This window comes from Nilaparvata lugens, chromosome 1 (genome assembly GCF_014356525.2).
Source record: "Nilaparvata lugens isolate BPH chromosome 1, ASM1435652v1, whole genome shotgun sequence".
Classification (NCBI taxonomy): Eukaryota; Metazoa; Arthropoda; class Insecta; order Hemiptera; family Delphacidae; genus Nilaparvata; species Nilaparvata lugens.
The window spans coordinates 56,510,504-56,534,473 of NC_052504.1; the positions used below are offsets into that span (position 1 = coordinate 56,510,504).

Genomic DNA, 23,970 nt, shown 5'->3' on the forward strand with positions numbered 1-23,970 from the left:
TGGCTTTACAAGTGATTTCCTGAGGCCACTGTCGCCTATTACTCGTTCTAATTGATGTCTGTCTTGACATTCAATTCATTGAAGGCCCATGTCGCCTATATTCAACCCGGACTGTCCTCATTTGTATTTATTAGCTACCCTTAGCTCTTAGTGATATTTTAAGGCCAGTAACGCCTATTAATTGTTAGGTCGAAGTCTATTTTGACATTCAAATCACTGAAGGCCTATGCCACATATATTTTTTATGTATGTTATTTGCTGAGCATTTTTTACAGCTTATTGCCATTTTTTAATCATTATTATTGTACCTTAGTAATAACTTTCATTATTGCCCTCAATTTATATTCATTTCAGGTATCATTATTACTACCTTTGCATTTATTGTCATACTTCAATGGTCATTAATGTCATTGACCTAATTTCTTTTAAATTTTGTAGTTCTCTACATTATTTCACATGTTGTAATTTTCCCAAGATTTGACTCATTGTTTTTGTATGTGGCCATCTGCCTATTATTATTTAAGGATTCAAAGACTTAACCTACTTACAATTGCCTTTGTATGTGGCCATCTGCCTATTATTATTTAAGGATTCAAAGACTTAACCTACTTACAATTGCCTTTGTATGTGGCCATCTGCCTATTATTATTTAAGGATTCAAAGACTTAACCTACCTACAATTGCCTTTGTATGTGGCCATCTGCCTATTATTATTTTATTGATCTCAAAATATTTGATTCAATGTTTGTATGTGGCCACCTGCCTATCATTATTTTATTGATCCCAAGATACTTGACACAATTGTTTTTGTATGTGGCCATCTGCCTACTATTATCATCTTATTATTATTAAATCTTATATTGTTGATTCATTTAGTCTTTTATTGGCGTACTTACCACACTTCAAGCTATCAGTATTTTTATGTACAGAATTCAAAGATTTATTTGTAGGTATTTATACCAACTATCATCCACAGTCCACTGCCCTGCCCTTGGATTCTGTCACCACAGAAAACCGACAATAAAATATCTTGGAGTTATACTGGATTCTTTTCTACGGTGGGACCATCATATAGATAACCTCTGCAAGAAGCTGAGAAAGACCATTTACAAGTTTAAATGCTGAGAGCATTGATTGATGAGAAGTGCATAAAGACGGTCTACTATTACTTAGTTCAGTCTCTGCTTACCTATGGGATTGTAGGATGGGGGGGGGAACAAACTACGTGCATCTTGACCCCATCTTAAAAGTGCAAAAACTAATAATGAAGATCATCAAGCAGAGGCCACCTCGTTATCCGTCAGACCAGCTCTACAATGAGTTTGGTGTAAGACAGCTCTACTCCTTGGAAATAATTTGCAGACTACACAAAAACCCGGAAAGCTTTCAACAAAGGAACCACAGTCATAACACAAGAAACAGAAACCTTGTTATTACGAATGTGGCTAGGAAGGCAATATATCAACGACACTTCAACCACCTAGCACCAAAACTCCACAATCTACTTCCTGCACAAATCAAGTCAAAAGAAAACCCAAGAAGATTCAAAACTGCTGCTAACAACTGGATTATTTCAACTGGAAGACATCATATAGAAAACATAATCTCAAACAATATGTGAGCTCACTTACCCAACGTATTTGCAGTTTGCAACCCCACCCAGAATCTATTACTACTAATAACACCTACTCTAGTACATGGGTTTCCCATAGTTGAGTAGGTTAATTTCCAATAGAATTAAATTCCATATTTTTTCATAAGCCTATTGTAGATATTTTGTACTTTTTATGTTTTAATTGCTTGATTGTCTTTTTTTAAAGGAAATAAATGTATATATTATTATTATTATTTGTCATCATATAAAAATCTAAGATGGCGGCCATTACTGACAATACAAAAAGTGTCTTGCTTACGAAACATTGGTTTTGCGACATAAGAAGCCCTAACAGGTTCCGAATCAACTCAATTTTGACTTACATGAAATAACATGATCACTGTCGATCTGATGAACAATGTCAGCGGAAACTATCGATAGCGAACGAACCTGAAGTCGAAGTCGAAGTTCAACTCAAAGACTCGCCCTAAATGGGCAAAATTTTGCTGCAATTAGTAATTCAACAAGGCAGTTCAAATACTTCATTATTCCATGACTACACTACATTAGCTTATCGCAGTTCTATAATTCATTCTTGAACACACCATTCTTTGAAGTGTAAGGCTAGTTTCACACACATAGGTTTCGTTCGGTTCGTTGCCTAAAACCTTAGACCAAGTATAGAATATAGATATATTCTATATCTGGTCTAAGCCTAAAACGAATGAGACTTTCACATTCAAGGTTGTCACTCGGTTCTTATTAGGTTTGTATTTTCTTCTCAAACGCAGCTTTTTTGGATTTTCACAATTCATTCTGGAATTCAAAATATAAATTGAAAATTTGATTCTTGTTTTGACTGTAAATCTTTGATTCTTGTTTTAGACTGTAAATCTTTGATAACGTGACACAAGGTACACAACCTTCATCTCTTCTATCCATTCATAAAATCAAGTAATTTGCCTTGGAAAAAGAAAAAAATGCTTCCTGAGTTTCAATTTATCCTTATATATTTTTTGTCTCATAAAACTAACTGAACTGAACCGTATGTGTGTGAAACTAGCCTAACTTTTCGCTTAAGACCCCTGGCCAGTTGGTAATTAAGAAGCCGGCCAAATCTATTTAGTCAAAAAATGCACTATCTAATGATAAAATTACTCAGCATCGAATCTACTATTCTAGCCGCGCGTCTCTAGTGAGGCGGCTCGAGCTGTTCGATAGTCTGCTACCGGCTGGAGCACATAACCTATAGATTCATTAGATTTATTTGTTGTAAACACGCTATGGCGGCAAAAGAATAAAAAGTGTTAGTTCTAACAAAAAGAAGAAGAAATATTGTTGGCCACTGAAAATATTTTTAACCTTGCTTCACACTCGACCGCCAATGATTGCTTCTGGTGACCCATCAGTTGCATCAGTCAGTAAGGAAAAAATCTGCTAAAAAAATTATAAAAAGGTATTTTATTGAATTACATTTCATCGATTGATTTCCTTGACTCGACTGGGTGTCGCATTCTCAGTTTCATATTCAACTTCTAGATGCGGTCGTGTTCTTATTTTACTCTTCACTCCACTTGTGCTGGCTCTCACCTGTATTGGTGTATCCTGTCAATTGAAAAGTAAATGAATTGATAACAATAAAATAATTGGATATTATTTTTTACATTTTATAGTTTTGATGGAATGCTACTACCTCAAATAGAACGCTACATCCAGTTAGTTACAGTACAGTCAATATAGACATAAAAAAGGGGGTTTGCTTGCAATATATTGTAGTTCTGATTTTTTAATATACTAATTGGATACATGAGAGAAGTCCAGACCAATTTCTTAATGCAAATAGCTATTTATGTATTTAGAGCGTAATGCGCGACTTTATCGCTCGCGCAAAACAAGCGTGATAACTTTGCAAGAGCGATAAAGAAGCATTACGCGCGAATTACATACAAAATTTTTTCTACAACTGCCCAAACCTGTTAAATTACTTATATCTGGCGGAGTTAATAATAATTCGTCTTCACTGATTATTCTTCAAGGGTGCGTGCATACAATTGCGGTCAGGCGTTCAGAGTTCCGATTCTTGGAAACTGAGAGATTCAGATTCCTTTATTCATGTGTTTAACAATACGAAATTCAACTTAAGTTCTAGCGTTAACAATAATTACCATTAAGGGTAAAATAACATAATGTATACAGACTGAAGAGTTTTACAATAAAATTAAGCAAAGAAATATATGATGAAATATGCGAATATTGAGGTAATACTGTAATGTTTTCACATGAAACGGTGAAGTTTGGACCTTTAGATGTCCATCCTCAGAAAGGGTATCGAGGATACCCTTCCCTTCAGCACTTGACCGTGAACGGTCGAGAGAGAGAGACACTACGATACAAATTTCACAGTTAATTCAATCTATTTTTTTTTAATTTTATGATATGCATTTTTAGTTTTGGTATTCCATTTTTATTGTTTATTTAATCGTTCTAAATTATAAATTTCAAGTACAAATATTTTTGGACGGAAAATTGTGATGTGGAGTGAATGTAAAAGTGAGAACCTTATAACCTTATTTCGAAATGATAATCTGAATTTGGGAGTGGAATATTAAAGGTTTTACTAGTTAATCCTCTTCACTATCATTTTAATGAAAGTGATTTTTTACAAATGAATAATTAATTAAATTGATACTGAAATTACAGATACTAGTTCTCTGTCTCATAATATTAATTGCTTTTCTTAAATTCATCTTTAATTGAGAAATCCAACTAGAACGCTCGTATTTTAACGCCGCCATTTTGTCGTAAGAGAGAATGCGGACCAAAGAACTCAGAAAGTCTGACCGCTTTCTATTTCTTACCGGCAGCACAAGTATGTAAACTCTTCGTTTGTAGCTTCTTTTATCAATAAGTATTTTAGAGCTGATGAATTATTATTTATTCAATAATTTTATACATTTATTGCCGGTTGCACAAAAGCCGGAACCGTGATTAATTCCACGAGAACCAACCGTCTTTTCAAGAACGCCTTCTCTGATTGGTTCTCGTGAAATTAATCACGATTAAAATTTAACTGGCTTTTGTGCAACCGGGCCTTAGAAATAAAACAATACACAGTTCTCTTAAGGTGCGTACAGACTTTCGCTCTGCTCCGCAATCGAACGTCACCAGAGCAGATCGATTGATGATCGACCGGGGAGCAAGAGTGGAAGGCGAGAAGAGCTAACATCTCCCGTAACGTTCATGATCGGAGCGAGTGCGGAGCGTGTTGGTGGCGCGTATATCTGTACGCACCTTAAAGTGCATTATTCTTACCTCAATATCAGATTCATCAGACATTTCAAAATCGCTAACGAATTCTCTTTGACCACTTTCTTCATCAGATTCCTAAAAAAAAAATTAATAAAATTATAAAAAATAAATTCAACCAAGTAAATGCTTATAATGATAATGATAGATAGAAACATAGACTATAATAATAAAAATAAAATAAAATGTATAATGTTTAATTGTATAATGTAAATGTATTATGTTTGTAAATGTATAATGTTTAATTCTTCAATGAAAAATAAATCTCAGGGTGCGACCCCACAGATATCCTAGGAGAAGAGTATATATATACAGATATTATATATTATAATGTATAAAGACAGAAAAGTAGTTTTTTAATTAGAATAGGATCCACAATGAAACCTACTGTCAAATTATCTTTGTAAGAGAAATTGTAAGCTGTTTCGATAATAATTTTTACCAACCCTGAATATAGAAGAAACCGATCTTATATCTAAGATATGCGATCCAGGTATACAATGGAAAAGGAATTACAAGGGATCGCTGTGTGGCCGCACACTCACACACATTTTCATTCCATTAACATTCCAAACTAATAAAACTGAATTATTAGCATTGAATATTATTTGGATTTATCAACTACGAGGGTAATTTTTTCAAACTCCGATTGGTCATAAATAGAAGACGAATACTATGAAAGAATAATTTTATCACTAAAACAGTGTACCCATGATTTTTCTTCAACATAATCGCCTGAAGGTAGAAACATTTGTCATACCTGTTGACCAGCCAACCACAATCCTTTTCATAAAATGAGGTGTCACACTGTTAGTAATATCAGAGAAAACTCCTATAATATTGTGTTTCTCCTATCGTATTCTGTGGTAATATGTTATCAGTAAAACTCCTATTGTATTCTGTGGTAATATGTTATCAGAGGTTGAACCCACGTATAAAAGGCTATTATCAACAGCTCAGAATAATTGTCCGAACGAAGTGAGGTCTATGTTTTAACTCGGATTTTCTTTTGTCTGTCTGTATGTAACGCGATTACGGCCAAACGCGTTCATAGAATTCGATGAAATTTAGCAGGAATATTCCTATTTCAACTGCGCGTCGATGTATACACAAGGTTTTTTGAAATTTTGCATTTTAAGGATAATATGATAAGAAAAGGAATTCCTCCATACTCTGATATCCAGAGAGATATCCTATATATACAGAGAGTTTCAGAAGTGGTGTCGATCATTTCAGGGTGTTGTTCCTGGATGATAGCAGACTACAAATGTCGTATTTCAAGTGTCCAAAACTCAGCGGTTATCCTTATAGCTGCCATTTTGATTTTTTCACTTAGGAATTTCTATCTCAAGAACGAAATGTTGTATTGATCTAAAATTTGGCATGAATATTAATTAATACTATAGAGACTCAACTTTGAAAAATAAAATGAAAGATTTTCTATGTAAATTTTCAAAATGGCGGCAATTTTAAATTTTTGATGGCAAATTTCACGAAAACCGTTCACTTAACAGAAAATTTACAAGAGACAAAAAAGTTAGCAAATTTTATCAAGATTTCAAGGATACCTTATTTAAGATTGGTCGAATAGTCCAGTCAAATAGTCGTTTTTCAGGAAACAGCCCCGAAAGAATTTTTCTCGACGGTTCAATATGTATTTTGGGGCGTTGAATTCGAATCTGAAATTTGCTGACACGCCAGAGGGCGGCTTCACCCCCAAAACCCCAAAAATTTTGGACTTTTTTTAGTTTTTCCATTTAATCTCAAAAACTTCGAGTTTTTGGAGAAAAATCATTCTTGACAAAATTAAAAAGAATAAAATTTCCAATAAATTGAGCATGTAATTCTCTTCCATTTGAGACCAATCGCAAGTTCCTATCACTCGTTTAAAGATGCGTACAGACTTTCGCTCTGCTCCGCAACCGAACGTTACTCGAGCAGAGCGATTGATGATCGACCGGGGAGCAAAAGTGGAACGCGAGAAGAGCTAACATCTCCCGTAACGTTCATGATCGGTGCTAGTGCAGAGCGGGGGCGAAGCGATTGCGGAACGAGGGCTTTTCTCCTCTTTTCGCTCTCATAAATCGTTTTTCTGATTTCAATACCGTTCAAAAGTTACAGCCAATTGAAAAAAATTATTATTTTTGTTTTCTCATTTTTTCTGCGATTTCACTGTTATTCAAGAGTCTCTAAAACGAATAAGATACATGATAGGAACTTGCGATTGGTCTCAAATGGAAGAGAATTACATGCTCTATAAGCTACGTTGCCTTAAATCCATCTAGCATGACTGTTTATTATCGAAAAACTGTCGTGACTGTAAAAATGAGGAAAATATCGCAAATTTCTTGATTTTTTTGAAACAAACATATCTTACTTCACGATTATATTTTTACAAAATTCATTTACCTCATATAAAAGAGGAGATTCTGTTCTTCAAATCAAGACCAAGTACCATTTATTATCATTTCGGGTTACCGAGAAACACAGTTTTGAATATAGAAATTGACCATTTTTCTGTGTATTTAATTTAAATATGGGCTAAAATACACTAGAGGAGGAATTTTTCATTTTTTTAAAATCACATTTCAGTAATGATACATGATTTTGAACCACCTTAACGAGCTGAGAAGAATGAGCTGTAGTATGAGGAGATCTGATCATTATTTCAAAAGTTATAAGTGGTAAAAGTTTTGATCCTTGACGTATCCTTATGACGTACCCCCCCCCCCCCCCACTAGGAAATACTGGAATTAAATGTTTCTAAAGGTGCGTACAGATATACGCGCCGCGAACATGAGCAATTCACTTTTAATCAGCTGACTATATCTGTATTTTTACAGAAACGGTAAGATACAGATATTAAAAGCTTGGCATCAGCTGATTAAAAGTGAATTGCTTATGTTCTCGGCGCGTATATCTGATGCCAAGCTTTTAAATATCTGTATCTTACCTTTTCTGTAAATATACAGATATAGTCAGCTGATTAAAAGTGAATTGCTCATGTTCGCGGCGCGTATATCTGTACGCACCTTAACGGGTGATTCTTATAGAAAATAACCCTCGTGAGATGATTTTAGCCGAAATATGTATTTTTTGTTAGGAAGGCCTTGAAAAGGTATTATAATGAAAAATTTGTATTCTGGCTGTAGGACATTATTTTCTATTTTTGGGTGTATTCCCCCTCCTCCCACTACTAAATTCGAAAATTTCTAAGGAATCCTGTTCAGAATTAATTGTTCTTTCACGTGATGTGTGGTTTCTAATCTATACTAGAAAAATATCCAAGTTGTATAGGGTAGAAGTGGTAGGTTTGCATAATTTTGAAAACCCCTTAAAAAATACCCTTTTTTTGAAAATTCGTAGCCCCGGAACCAAGAATGGTAGAATCCTGCGCGACCACTCAATTTATTGGTAATTTTATTCTCTTTAATTTTGTTAAGAATGTTTTTTCTCCAAAAACTCGAAGTTTTCGAGATTAAAAGGAAAAACCAAAAGAAGTCCAAAATTTTAGGGGTTTTGGGGGTAAAGCCGCCCTCTGGCGTGTCAGCAAATTTCAGATTCGAATTCAGCGCCCCAAAATACATATAGAACCGTCGAGAAAAATTCTTTCGGGGCTGTTTCCTGAAAAACGACCATTTGACTGGACTAAAAGAATAACAGAGAAATTAATTTTTTCGTACTGCATGCTTTTCCCCTGAAAAACGATCATTTGACTGGACTATTAGACCAATCTTAAATAAGGTATCCTTGAAATCTTGATAAAATTTTCTAACTTTTTTGTCTCTTGTAAATTTTCTGTAATGTGGAAGGTTTTTGTGAAATTTGCCATCAAAAATTTTAAATGGCCGCCATTTTGAAAATTTACATAGAAAACCTTCATTTTATTTTTTAAAGTTGAGTCTCTATAGCATAAATATTCATGCCAAATTTCAGATCAATACAACATTTCGTTCTTGAGATAAAAATTCCTAAGTGAAAAAAACAAAATGGCAGCTACAAGGATAACCGCTGAGTTTTGGACACTTCAAATACGACATTTGTAGTCTCCTATCATCCAGGAACAATACCCAGAAATGTTCGACACTACTTCTGAAAAAATCTACTTTGAAAAAAAAAATCTACTTATATATAAAAAATCTACTTTGAAGATCAATCAGACTATAGAATTATTCATAATCAATCAGCTGACAAGTGGATTATTCATTGTATGCATTACACAGATGTCTGGTCGTGTCTATTTCTACTAGCTGGCCCGGCGAACTTCGTACCGCCAAATATTTAATGCATTTCATGACAAACTTTAGCTGGATGCACACCTGAGGAGGCGCGATGCGGCATTTTGCATCCAGGTGCTTCTTGCTTATTGGTTTGAATGGAAGAGCTCACACACACTACTGAATCGGGCATGGCGTGGAACGGTGTGATAAGGCAATCTCCATAAGATCAACACTTTGTATCACCAGCTGCGCCTCCTCAGGTGTGCTTAACCTTAGCTTAATCTGATGCACTATATTTTTATGAGAATTATCCAACAATAAGTATTTACATTTATATCTCAATATGGACGCCCTATGTGCTTAGTTAAGCCGTGTTTTCGTAACGGGCAGACGACAGAATTCACTTTAAATTAACATTGGTTCTTATGGGAGTGTTCACCCATCGGCAGAAAGTTGAACAGAAAAAAAGAACTGTTCAAATCAGAGACGAACTGTCGTTCATTATGCCGTTCATTTTAAAGCTGCGTACACATATTCGCGCTTCCAACCCGCACCGAGCACGCTCCTCCCTCGTACCGCCCTCGTACCACCATCGAACCACAGTCGCACCGCCCACGCACCCATCATGAACGTTACGGAAGATGTTAGATCTTCTCGCGTTCCCCGGTCGAACCACTGTTGCTCGCCGGTCGATCATCAATCGCTCTGCTGGAGTGACGTTCGGTTGCGGAGCAGAGCGACAGTCTGTACGCACCTTAAGGCCTATCAACACAATGCTATTTTGCTTCGACCGATCACTGCTCGTGAACCGTTTTGTCAAAAAAGAACTAATTTCGGGATTCTGTTGACGGGAACAGACAGCTTCGAATTTATTTTTCTGCTCTGATCACGTGACACCGGCAGAATAATCTCTCTCCGGATCAGACGCCATGTTCTTTTTAACCTCAATCTTTAATTGTTGGATGGTTTGTTTTGATATTATTTTGCTGTTGATTATCAGATTTCGGATTGCTACTATTTATTATACTGTGAAATTTATTTGCAGTAGAAAATTGAGGTATAAAATATTTCCATTGGTTTCTTTATTCTTATAATTTTTACAAGAGAAATTGAAAATGGATTTACAACAGAAAGGCGTGAAATTCCTTATAAATTTGATGCGACAGTTCAAAGTTTTGTACTTTCCAGACCTGCACAACGAATTACCTATTTAAAAAATATAATATGGTTAAAAATTGCTGATGTGATAGAGGATTCAAGTAAGTAGACTTAAATTTCTCATAATAAAGTAGGCTAGATGTACCGTACACAATTTGATATAATTTTTATAAGTAGCCTACCAGCATGTTTACAATTTTTATTCAGGTAGCCTACTAGTAGTAGGTCTTTAATAACCTAGTCTCTAGGTCTAAATTGCTATCTTTAACATTTTTCAAAAAGTTAGAAGTTGACAAAAGTTTATTTATTTATTTAAAGTATAATTTCTAGTATTTAATGATAATGTAAAGCCTAGACTAGCCAGTTTGTGTATGGTAGAGAATTATCACAAGAAAGAGAGAAATCTAATCAACTATTTAGATTTAAACTCATTCAAGCTTGATTGATTAGATTAACATTAAATGATTAGATTCAAAAAATTATTCAACCAAGATAACCTTTTGCATTTCATGATAAGATAAGATAGCATTTCATGATAACAGTCTTTTACACTTTCATTGAGTTGGCCTAATCACAAAATACATTTTTTATAATGTAGCTAGTAGTTTTCACAAACCGATTTATTGAAAATAACATCATCATTTGACTTTGAAGTATTTCATTACATTCTAAGTCCTAAACTTCCATTATCCTTGTTGCATCTCAAAATATTGTAAACCCATAGCTTATCAGTACAATAACAAAACTAACCTGACTATTAGAACATTTACTTTGTCTTTGGTACCTATCTATGAATTAATCTCTTAATTTATTCAAATTAACTTGGAAACAAAATTACATAGCTTAGATTTTTATAGAAATAACTTGATCAGAGTCAGTGTAATTGAATATTGAAAGACTGCCATTGAAAAAAGATAAAATAGGTACTATTTTCCTGGTTGACCATTGCTACCAAACTCATTTAAAACTAAAATAGTAATGTATTTGAAAAACTTATTCATGCTCTATTGATCGATATATTGCGTGATGCCAGGTATATCAATGTAAATAGTATAAATTAAAACAGGAGACACACAACACAGATGGATTAAAGACACTGAAAAACTTACATTATAATCGGAAATATTCAAGGAACTGTGTCCCTTTTCTCGACCAAGCAGAGAGTGTAATGTAAGTTTTTCAGTGTTTTTAATCTATCTATGTCGTGTGTCTCCTGTTTTAATTCATATTATGAAACTTTAAAGTATTTTCTGTTATGTGCTATGAATGTAAGTAGGCTATATACTTATAGTATGTATAGTCTATCTAATGTAAATAGTTTATTGAGGCCCAGTTCACTTCGAATTTATTCAAAGTCCAAACTATGTATTATCATTGATGATTAACTTCACTTTATCTCCAAAATGGATATATATTGAAAGATTAAATATGTTTTTTTTCAGGTACCATTTACAAACAAAATATTGAAGAGAATGTGCTCAAAAGGAAATGCATAATTATGAATTCTTTTTTGTTGACCAGGATGGAAAAATTCTTTGGAACCCATAGTTAGAATAAGTTAGTTAGGTAAGATAAAATTCCACTCATTTTTTAAAATTTATATAGGCGACGTCATTTTATACAGTTTCCCATTTTTTCAAAAAGTTTATCCACTTCGATGTTTTATTATCGATTTGATGTTAGATATTCAAATAGTAGGACATAACTAAGGTATGTGACTAAAATAATTGAAAAACTGACTGAATTTTGAAATCATTAATTGCTTACAGTATACAATATTTCGAAACAACGTGAAACCACATGAGATCAAGATGGACAGTTGAGAAGAGTGTTTAAAAAACAATGTATTTACTTATCATTCAGGGAATAGAGCTGTTCATAATATTTGGGATTCCTTCCATAAAGAAATAATTTATGTAACAGAATCTAATAATGTGATAACATTAAATCAATAATTTGATGTTAAAATGTTATCACATTATTAGATTTTGTTACATAAATTTCTTTATGGAAGGAATCCCAAATATTATGAACAGCTCTATTCCCAGAATGATAAGTGAATACATTGTTTTTAAAACAATCTTCTCAGATGTTCATCTTGATCTTGAGTGAATGTTGAACTTTATGAATGACCATACATTAGAACTATGAATAGATGACTTCAAAAATTCACTCAGCAAGTGCTGGTAGAAAACACTGAATAATAGCTTTAATGACAGTGATTCCACCTTTTAAAATTTATGATTGAATTCATGAAATACCTGCATTATTTTGAGAGATTTATGTATTTACAGTTTGGTATTCATTTTCAAATCACTTAGTTCTACTTATAATGTTGTAGATAATCATCATTTCAGATTAAGCAATTAATTTATTGATTATTTCCATTTGTTTCATTAAACTTGTTTCTCTAAATGTAGAACTAAAAATTACTTTATGCAGTACATTTTGGAAGAGTTAAGTAAACCAAACGGTCGAGAAGTAGGCCTACTGACCACAGAAATAAATGAATTGTTCATGGTATCCAAAAATATGTTGTTCACCAACAAGTTCTTTTGACCTTGGGGCACACTGATTAATCCCAATTCCTGCATGGAGATTTATTTATTTATTCAATCAATCATTTAGAATTACACAACTTACAGATTGATGCTAATAATAATTCAACTGATTGTTGGTTTATTGGAATTTCTCATATAATATCACTTTGTCATTATTGGGGGGTTTCTTCCCAAGAAATATAATTAAAAACTTATACAGATTACAAACAATCAATTTCAGAATTCACTTTGCAAAGTTTTTTTATAATGAATAATAAATAATTATCAATAACTTTTTGATTTCAGGCCTAGAGGTGTACCAGCCAGAAGTAGAGGATGACAAAGAAAATCAACTATGAATAATATTCCATGGATATGATTCATGTATGATGTAGTAGCCTACAGAAGAAAGAGATGGACTAATCTAAGAAATATATTCATTTTTTCAGTACATCTTGATGTGTTTATTTCATGTTATTCATAATAATATCTTCTTTTTCTGATCGCTCCTGCTAACTGCTTCAATTCAGGTAGTTTTGAAGAAAACAGCAAGTGACATGAAGCTAATCAAATGAGTTTTGATGGTTTATACTTGAGGGATTTTTAAAATTATATTCAACCCAACAGCATCGAACTCTTAACAACTTTATTGGTTCTGTATGGCTTCTACTTTTTTGGAAATAATAACATTATTTAACATTGCTGACTAGCAAATGCTAGAGGTAACGTGTAGTTAAATAATAGACTTGAATTGGATATAAAATAGGGTATCACAATTATGTATTGCATTAAGAATTAAGTAATAGTACTTATGTACTGCATTGAAGGGGTAATAATTCTTTGAATATGAAAAATAACTCAAGCAAAAGTTGAAAATATTATGTTCCAAGCCACATCAAATATAATCACTTTCAATTCTACCTTCTAGGCTATATTTCCAAGGTTTTGATTAAAATTAATAAGCTTTTAGAACATTATAGTAAATAAGGAGTTTGAATGGCTACTCTAGTTCTAATTAATACTCTAAAGTATTAATTTTAATAGGGCAACTTTAATGTTTAATTATAGAAAATAACTAGTAGGCCTACCCTAAAATATTCATAATAAGCATGAGCATGCAGTTTCTAATTATGTCATTGTCAAGAGAGTCCTTATTGAACAAGTCGAAACTAATCATGTTTCATTTTGGAATATCACAAGGGTACTAGTTACCTTCTATAATTAATAGATATTTGTCCATTTTAAAATAGGCTATGTGTTTTTCAAAGTACCATAACAGAACCTGTTTATTCTAGCAAGATATGGTTATCTCAACAATAATTATTAGAATTAGTTCGCCTGTTTGAATACACTTTGTACATGTCATATGTGTTACAGTAATCTATAAAAGTAATATTTTTTAATATTCGTATAGCTTTTACTGGTGAGGAGTCCCTAATTGAACCTTGCCTAAAAAGGCATATTGATTTAGGCAGGCAATGGGCCTCACGATTCTTATTTAAGTATATCAGCCGGGACCGTAACTATCCAATGATCAAAAAGGGGACTGCTAAAATAAAATTGTCTAAAAAACGTTTACAATATTTATTTCTCTTGGTGTAATATAACCCGTAGATTCTAAAAATGCCAAAAGTAAAGCATATTAATTAATTTATTAATTTGAATTTTTTTTCGATAGAGCTTTGAAGTCTTAGAGCTTAGAGGCCTTTGAAGTTGAATACGGTACTCATAGTAGGTAGGCCTACCTATACCGTACACGATGTGATTCAAAGAACATGCATTGACTCTGAAGGCAATTGATTCTAGTTAATAAAATAATATCTTATTAATAATGAAATACAATCAGTTACTTCAAATAATTCACCCTTACAAATTTCAAGCATAGGAAATGAAAAGTTAACTCTTTGATTGACATGCCTATAAAGCATAAAATTTAGCATAATTGAAGTAACTAATAATTGTGGAAAAGTTATCTGAGTTATAAAAAGCAATTTATTCACTTTATTGAATTAAATATCCAATAATCATTTTAGAATATTACCTTTTGGACAACCCAAAAAGTTCATTACCCATAACACATAGAGCAAAATTCATGTCAAAGAACTAGTTCTTTGAATGTTACTGTTTCTGCCCGCTTGGGTGCGCTGCAATCGATTCTGCTTCTGCCCGTTACGAAAACACAGCTTTAGTTGTGCAGCAGTTTGTATTTTGAGATATAGTTGAATACAGCTTGCTGGAAAATTGAATGGTATATCTCCTTGCTGCTGATTTTCCTGTGCATATTCTAAATTTACAGCATTTCGAGTTCTACGACCCAAGTATGGACGTCGTTCATACCGCGGTATTATTATTATTATTAAAATTTTGTGAATCCGTAGAAAGAAAAAAAATCTGGTGTGGCGCACTCACACAACTTTCCTTGCCGTTATGAAAATTGATCACCTGACGCTAGTGTTCCCGCGCATCTCAAATCTACTACAATTCAAAGATTTGAGCCAGCTGGTGACAGGGCAATAACGCTGGAGACACACATGAGGTCTGCTATCTTTTCATAGTGAATGATTTAATAGAATCAACAATAATTTGCAATTGAATAATCACATTTTCTCGAATTTAAAGCTTATTTTCAATTTTAGGTGAAAATGTTACTGAACATTAATTGTAGAGATTTTCATGCTCAATCTACTCCACTTGATTTTTTTGTTTCAATTGTATCTGAAGCCTGATAATTGGGAATCTATCTGCATTGATGAGGCGGAGCTCCTGAAATTTTTACAGATATGGGACTTGTGGCAGTTGATAGAGCTTATCGATGACTATTTTAGGTATGAATTTGATCAAAATCGTTGGAGCCGTTTCCGAGAAAATCACGAAAAACCCTGTTTTTGACAACATTTTCGCCATTTTAGCCGCCATCTTGAATTGCATTTGATCGAAATTGTTCGTGTCGGATCCTTATAGTGAAAGGACCTTAAGTTCCAAATTTCAAGTCATTCCGTTAATTGGGAGATGAGATATCGTGTACACAGACGCACATACACTCATACACACACACACACATACAGACCAATACCCAAAAACCACTTTTTTGGACTCAGGGGACCTTGAAACGTATAGAAATTTAGAAATTGGGGTACCTTAATTTTTTCGGAAAGCAATACTTTCCTTACCTATGGTAATAGGGCAAGGAAAGTAAAAACAGATCTACCGACGGCTGTTGAATGACGTAATGATTATAACAGGTGATTTTTAATTCTGTGAATGGTCAGCTCACAGATCTTACAGAGCCCTATTACCATAGGTAGGGAAAGTATTGCTTTCCGAAAAAAAATTAAGGTACCCCAATTTCTAAATTTCTATACGTTTCAAGGTCCCCTGAGTCCAAAAAGTGGTTTTTGGGTATTGGTCTGTGTGTGTGTGTGTGTGTGTGTGTGTGTGTGTGTGTGTGTGTGTGTGTGTGTGTGTGTGTGTGTGTGTGTGTGTGTGTGTGTGTGTGTGTGTGTGTGTGTGTGTGTGTGTGTGTGTGTGTGTGTGTGTGTGTGTGTGTGTGTGTGTGTGTGTGTGTGTGTGTGTGTGTGTGTGTGTGTGTGTGTGTGTGTGTGTGTGTGTGTGTGTGTGTGTGTGTGTGTGTGTGTGTGTGTGTGTGTGTGTGTGTGTGTGTGTGTGTGTGTGTGTGTGTGTGTGTGTGTGTGTGTGTGTGTGTGTGTGTGTGTGTGTGTGTGTGTGTGTGTGTGTGTGTGTGTGTGTGTGTGTGTGTGTGTGTGTGTGTGTGTGTGTGTGTGTGTGTGTGTGTGTGTGTGTGTGTGTGTGTGTGTGTGTGTGTGTGTGTGTGTGTGTGTGTGTGTGTGTGTGTGTGTGTGTGTGTGTGTGTGTGTGTGTGTGTGTGTGTGTGTGTGTGTGTGTAATCTTATTTTCTCGAATTTCGCAAGTTCCCGCGCATCTCAAATCTACTACAATTCAAAGATTTGAGCCAGCTGGTGACAGGGCAATAACGCTGGAGACACACATGAGGTCTGCTATCTTTTCATAGTGAATGATTTAATAGAATCAATACTTGCCAACAGTTTGCAAATTGAATAATCTTATTTTCTCGAATTTCGCAAGTTCCCGCGCATCTCAAATCTACTACAATTCAAAGATTTGAGCAAGCTGGGGACAGGGCAATAACGCTGGAGACACACATGAGGTCTGCTATCTTTTCATAGTGAATGATTTAATAGAATCAACAATAATTTGCAATTGAATAATCACATTTTCTCGAATTTAAAGCTTATTTTCAATTTTAGGTGAAAATGTTACTGAACATTAATTGTAGAGATTTTCATGCTCAATCTACTCGACTTGATTTTATTGTTTCAATTGTATCTGAAGCCTGATAATTGGGAATCTATCTGCATTGATGAGGCGGAGCTCCTGAAATTTTTACAGATATGGGACTTGTGGCAGTTGATAGAGCTTATCGATGACTATTTTAGGTATGAATTTGATCAAAATCGTTGGAGCCGTTTCCGAGAAAATCACGAAAAACCCTGTTTTTGACAACATTTTCGCCATTTTAGCCGCCATCTTGAATTGCATTTGATCGAAATTGTTCGTGTCGGATCCTTATAGTGAAAGGACCTTAAGTTCCAAATTTCAAGTCATTCCGTTAATTGGGAGATGAGATATCGTGTACACAGACGCACATACACTCATACACACACACACACACACACACACATACAGACCAATACCCAAAAACCACTTTTTTGGACTCAGGGGACCTTGAAACGTATAGAAATTTAGAAATTGGGGTACCTTAATTTTTTCGGAAAGCAATACTTTCCTTACCTATGGTAATAGGGCAAGGAAAGTAAAAACAGATCTACCGACGGCTGTTGAATGACGTAATGATTATAACAGGTGATTTTTAATTCTGTGAATGGTCAGCTCACAGATCTTACAGAGCCCTATTACCATAGGTAGGGAAAGTATTGCTTTCCGAAAAAAAATTAAGGTACCCCAATTTCTAAATTTCTATGCGTTTCAAGGTCCCCTGAGTCCAAAAAAGTGGTTTTTGGGTATTGGTCTGTGTGTGTGTGTGTGCGTGTGTGTGTGAGTGTATGTGCGTCTGTGTACACGATATCTCATCTCCCAATTAACGGAATAACTTGAAATTTGGAACTTAAGGTCCTTACACTATCAGGATCCTACACGAACAATTTCGATGAAATGCAATTCAAGATGGCGGCTAAAATGGCGAAAATGTTGTCAAAAACAGGGGTTTTCGCGATTTTCTCAAAAACGGCTCCAACGATTTTGATCAAATTCATACCTAAAATATTCATTGATAAGCTCTATCAACTACCACAAGTCCCCATATCTGTAAAAATTTCAGGAGCTGCGCCCCATCTATGCAAAGTTTGATTTTAGATTACCAATTATCAGGCTTCAGATACACTTTAAACAAAAAATTTCAAATGGAAAAGATTGAACATGAAAATCTCTACAATTAATGTTTAGTAACATTTTCACCTAAAATTGAAAATAAGCTCGACGTTCGAGAAAATAAGATTATTAAATTGCAAACTGTTGGCAACTGTTGATTCTATTAAATCATTCACTATGAAGAGATAGCAGACTTCGTGTGTCTGCAGCGTTATTGTCCTGTCACCAGCTGGCTTAGATCTTTAAATAGTAGTCTTGAGTTGCGCGGGAACATTAGCGTCAGTTGATCAATTTTCATAACGGCAAGGAAAGTTGTGTGAGTGCGCCACACCAGATTTTTATTTCTGTATCTGGCCAGCTCACAAAAATTCTCCCATAAGGATTACATGTGAACTTTAAAGGACCGTAGGAAAGAGTCCTGGAATCGTATTATAAATTTGTTAGGCCATAAACCTGGTCCTGAACATAATGAACACAACTAAAAAAAATAATCAAATTCGGTGCACAAATGAAAAAGTTATTGAATGGCAAAATAATAGGCTCGATTTCTTTTTATATAGATAAGGTTGGGTTTCAATATTTGTTTTATAATGCGTGCCCATCAGTATCAATATTCACAGATTTGAAAAACAAATTTAATAGGTGTTTGAAAATAAAATAAAAAATGATTAAATGAACTAAATAATGCTGAAGAAAATATCATATTCTTGATTGAAAAGAAATTAATTCAAAAATAGTTGAGAAATATTTTCATCAGATGGAAAGATTATCACGGAACAGGATCATAACCGGAAATTATCATCATAACCTCAAACCAAACTGTGGTAAAGAAACCTAAACAGCTGTGGTTTGGTTTGTAGCAACAGCTGACCTTAAAAATTGCTAGCGTCAACTTACTTATGGGCCACTCTGTATAATAACTAATAGTAGAACTAAGCTTATCAATAAATGAAAAGTGTAATCGTTACCATTTCTCTTTCTAGTTCTTCTTCCACTTCCTTATTCACTTCACCATCTTCTGCCTCTTCCTCGTCTTCTTCGTCTAACTCAGCATCACTTTCCTCTATTTGTTCTTTTTCCAATGCATTGATGAAAGCAGTTTGAGGGAAATTGTAGATATCTCCGTACTGAAAAAGTAAAAAATTCAAATTTATTAAATTTAAAAGATTTGAGTAGAATAAAACTGTTTTTGGATGAAATAAAACTTAAATGAATTTGTTCCTGAAAAGGAGACATCAATGAGCTCATTTTAATGACAACATACTCCATATTATTATGTTATACAGTGCTTATTATAATGCTAGGTTACTGCTTATTATCATGTCACAGACTATTCATTCGTTGTTTAGAACAAAAATTGTCCATGATGATGGTTCATGAATAGTGGGATATGAAAGATGAATAATTCAAACCTTCGATCACCTTTCATCCAACTACGACCCACAAACCTTAAGCACGTTGCACAAAGGGACATGGAAGCGGCTAATAGCCGGGAACGCGGAATTGGAAATGTACAAAACTCAAACATTCAAGGCATTTCCAATTCAGTGTTCCCGCAGTAGCTAATGGACGCTACTATTGTCCCTGTGTGCAGGCTAATATGAGGATCACCATTAGTGAAAAAATCAAATTAAAGAGTTAGAATTTGTAGAATTAGTATACATTTCTCATGAAAAGTCAATTTGAAATTCAATTAATCAGTTAATTTTAGGTTGTAGTGGAAAATTTTGTCATGTAAAATGATTAGCTTGAAAATTATAATCAAAATATTATACTTGTTTGCTTTTTAAATGTAAATTTGTGTTTAGAAATAAGTTTTATAAATTTTTAACTTTATATAATGAAAAATCAGGAAGTGGAAGTGAAAGTGTAAATTTTTGTGATCAAACTTAACAAGCCAGTACAAAACCTATAAACTTGAGTGTGAATAGGAAATGACACTGAGTAATACGGCGAGGCAAAACATCCAAAAGGATACCTGCTGATGAATAAACAAATAGTCGAAAAAAAACATGAAATCAATGCTTTTTGTAGACTATTAATAGAATGAGATTACTTTTTTGAAATGGAGTCATGTTTATATATATTTTGAATACGAAATTGGACAAAACTTATGAAGTGATAAACATAAACTATTTTAGGACAATTTCTAACCAAATTTGGGAAAGGAAAAGTTTCGGGCTTTAAGCCTGTTGTTTCTTTCCCAATCATTCATAGTTGAGAATGATATTGTAGCCAATGTATAAATGATTAAATAATAAAAATAAAATAATTGAGATTTGAGAACAATGAACTGACAACTCCACTTTTGAGTCGTTGCACAAGTTGCTTTTCAATTGCCGTATCAAGTTGCGCAGCAATGAGTGCCTTCTCCTCTCTTCGTCTCGTTCTTCTCTCTATCTTTCTTTGTAGCGGCACCAGTTTTTTCCTGAAAATATATAGAAATCACTATAATCATTCATTCTACCATTATTATTCATTCACTACTCACACACTAATCAAGGAGAGCAGCTCCAGTTCAATTCAATTTCAATTGAATCATACAGATTAAAATCATTAATGGACTGAAAATAAAGATCAAGAGCAGCATATGATATTCAGTTTTTGCGGGAGCAGTTCTATTAGTTATTGGTTGTGAAAAAATATTGTATATTATTACATACAACTTGATTATACATATAACTTGAGAGACAAGAGATTAGCATGAACCACTTATTTATATACCACATTCCACATTCATATCATATATTCATCACCACACAGAATAGTAGGAATCGCCTTTATGCATTGAGAAATGCTAAAAGAGCACACCAAATATACAAGAAATGAAGTACACTTGATTACAATCGAAACTTGAAGAAAGGTTCTCCTTAAAACTCAGATATAAGTGATCTTTATCAAAGCCTCTACACGGCACTACACGCTGCCATCCAATATAAGGCGCCTTAGTTGTCTCGACTACCCTGGACGGCAAATTTGATTTATGGCCATCTTAATTGAAGGATTATCTAACGTGACATTTTTTGAAATCTGGTTAGAAGATCAATTCAACCCAAATCATTTAATACATTCAATAACAATCAAATGAGGTTCACTTACTGCCTTCTGAGTCTCAACTTCCTCATTCGAATCAGGTACTGTGTTATCTTCACAAACCGCTGTTTACATTTTGATCGCATGAAACTGGACCAGTAGAGGAGGTTTTCGTTGATCTGGTGAATGGCTTTCTCAAAGTTACGTGATAATTTCACTTTTTCCCATGTTTTTGTCGGAAACGCTGATCTGAAATTGAATAAATAATGGAAGGTAAAATTGTATTCATTGAAATACCCGGGTTTTAAATTGAAAATTTAGAACAGTCACATAGAAATTTTCAACATAAAATTGCAGTAAAATACTAAATTAGATAATGCAAACTTTATAATCAAATACTAGCAAAGTACTATCAGGGTGTCCAAAGTACAAGATGCTCGGAAAATTCCCATACATTTCTAGTTTTTCCCGGGGTTTTTCCAGTTTTTTCCACCGGTTGTATCTCATGATTAATATGGGTTCAGTGCTTTTGCAAAAATCTAGGTTCCGGTAGGCATAATGGTGTCCTGGTGGGGGGGGGGCTAGTAATGGGGGTACGCAGAAGTGCGTCCGTCCACTGAATATAATGTCTAGCCACCAGGTACTTGATTTGCTCCGATCACGCTTTTTTCGTGCAATGATTTTGGAGTATTCGACAACTTGAATACAAAATGTTGACCTTCTAGCCCTGGAGCTTTCTACAGAGTGCCCCCAGAAACCATGATTACTTTTTCAGTTATCTGCAATTTTTTGTCAAATCGAGCTATCGGACAAAAACATTAGTAATTAATAGTAAATTATAAGAATATAATCGTTTATAGAAAATTCTCCACAACATTGATTGCATATAGAATTTTCACAAGAAATAATGATTTAATAATAATCTTGCATAATCAAAAAAATATTATTTATTTTATTTACACAATCACAACATCAAATAAATTATTGTAATCACAAGTGAAATAGGAATAGTCAAGCAGTAGGCTAAAATTACTTGGGAGTTGTTAACAGTGAAGATGACAAGTTTCGACAGAATAGCAAGTCACTGAAGTTGAAGAGCAAATCAATTAGAGAATTGGTAATGAATATTCTCAGAAGAGCTAATTCTTTTGTTTTACTCGTTTTGATGTACGGCTCGGAGGTATGGGATTCCACAATCTTCAATTATTAGAGAGGGCCCAATTACAATTATTCTTAAAAAAGCTATTCTTTTTGAGTCAATGAACGCCAAGTTGGGAGTACGTTCAGAGACAAATAGAATTATTAAACTAAACTATGATATACTTTATAGAAGAGAGCTGTCTATGCCTAACAATAGGTACCCTTTTATTTGTTCAAAGACACTAGCAAGTTTGACAGCAAATGACACGACGGAGGCAGTCAATTCATCAGATAACTGGTTCGTTCAAATAAAAAGGCATATAGCTTCGTCCGGGTATCAGTTGGAAATAGCAAATGAGTTTTCTCTTGATAGGGAACTTGAAGACACTATGACAGATATTTTAGAGGAGTATACAGGAGTTCTATTTGCTGAAGATCAAAGATTAGCCTTAGAATCAGTAACCTGTACCCTTTATAGAAAAATAAATCATCTTCTAAATCTATGAGAGCAGCTTAGGATGAATATACCATTTGCTAAGACTAGAATTCTAATCCACCTGTGACTAACATCAGACAAAGGAATAGACCTGTTTAAGAATTGAGTATTCTGGATTAACTCCGAATCCAAGATCACATATAATTTGTCTTATTTCTAATGCTTTCACCACACAAATTACTACTATTTATTTTCTCCTCTGTCAGATTCGACAGCAATACAATTAACCTGTCCTCATTATTTACTATATTTGTTGCGCTGCCCCATGTATAGTAGTTGTAGAACTTAATTTTTAGATGTATATTGTCGTAATATAGTAAATAATGAGGACAGGTTAATTGTATTGCTGTCGAATCTGACAGAGGAGGAAATAAATAGTGGTAATTTGTGTGGTGAAAGCATTAGAAATAAGACAAATTATATGTGATCTTGGTTGAGAGTGATCGAATCCTATTTCATTCTCATTGGAAATATTGTATTATAACCTCTATTATTGAAATTGGGTAATATTGTTTTTAACTTTCATTTATAGAGTATATTTTTTACTATGTTTGTAGGCTCAACTCTATCTGTATGATTACTTTGAAAAAATAAATTGATTATTATCGAAAAATATTATAAATTTCATCTATTTCATTTATACAATCACAACATCAAATAAATGACTGGGAGAGAATCAATAGGATAAACCCAAAACTATTTCCAATATTACTCATCTTATTAGCCCAGTCAATATGATGAAGAAAAACATAGTTTTACGCAACTAATGGGAAAGCTGAATTTTTGTAGGGTGTTAATATAGTACATAGTACATAGACTGGAATTACAAAATAATCCCCCCGCTTGTTCCCCTCCCCCTCCAAGTTCGAAACTGAAATGGTTTCGTGAAAAGATTATATCTGGACTCCAAATCAAGATATCGAACCCAATTCGATTTCATCGATTCAAGGAATAGATCAACAATTATCAATGTTCTATAAAATTTCATCTTATATCAATTGATTAAGAAGTTATTCCTAAACAAAGTCAGAAAATTATAAATTTCCGCCTCATATA

The 23,970-nt window shown here is 33.9% G+C and overlaps 1 protein-coding gene across 1 annotated transcript in view; it reads right to left on the reverse strand.

Moving 5' to 3' along the window:
* Positions 1-3,036: 3,036 nt before the first annotated feature.
* Positions 3,037-23,970, reverse strand: part of LOC111052407 (protein MAK16 homolog) — a 33,642-nt gene continuing 12,708 nt past the window's right edge. Inside the window, exons 4-8 of the mRNA XM_039437419.1 lie at positions 21,345-21,527; positions 20,544-20,673; positions 19,214-19,372; positions 4,907-4,978; positions 3,037-3,199 (exon numbers count right to left, since the gene is read on the reverse strand). Of these exons, the coding sequence (XP_039293353.1) occupies positions 3,071-3,199; positions 4,907-4,978; positions 19,214-19,372; positions 20,544-20,673; positions 21,345-21,527 (673 nt within the window). The 3' untranslated portion in view covers positions 3,037-3,070. The remainder of the gene's footprint in view (positions 3,200-4,906; positions 4,979-19,213; positions 19,373-20,543; positions 20,674-21,344; positions 21,528-23,970) is intronic.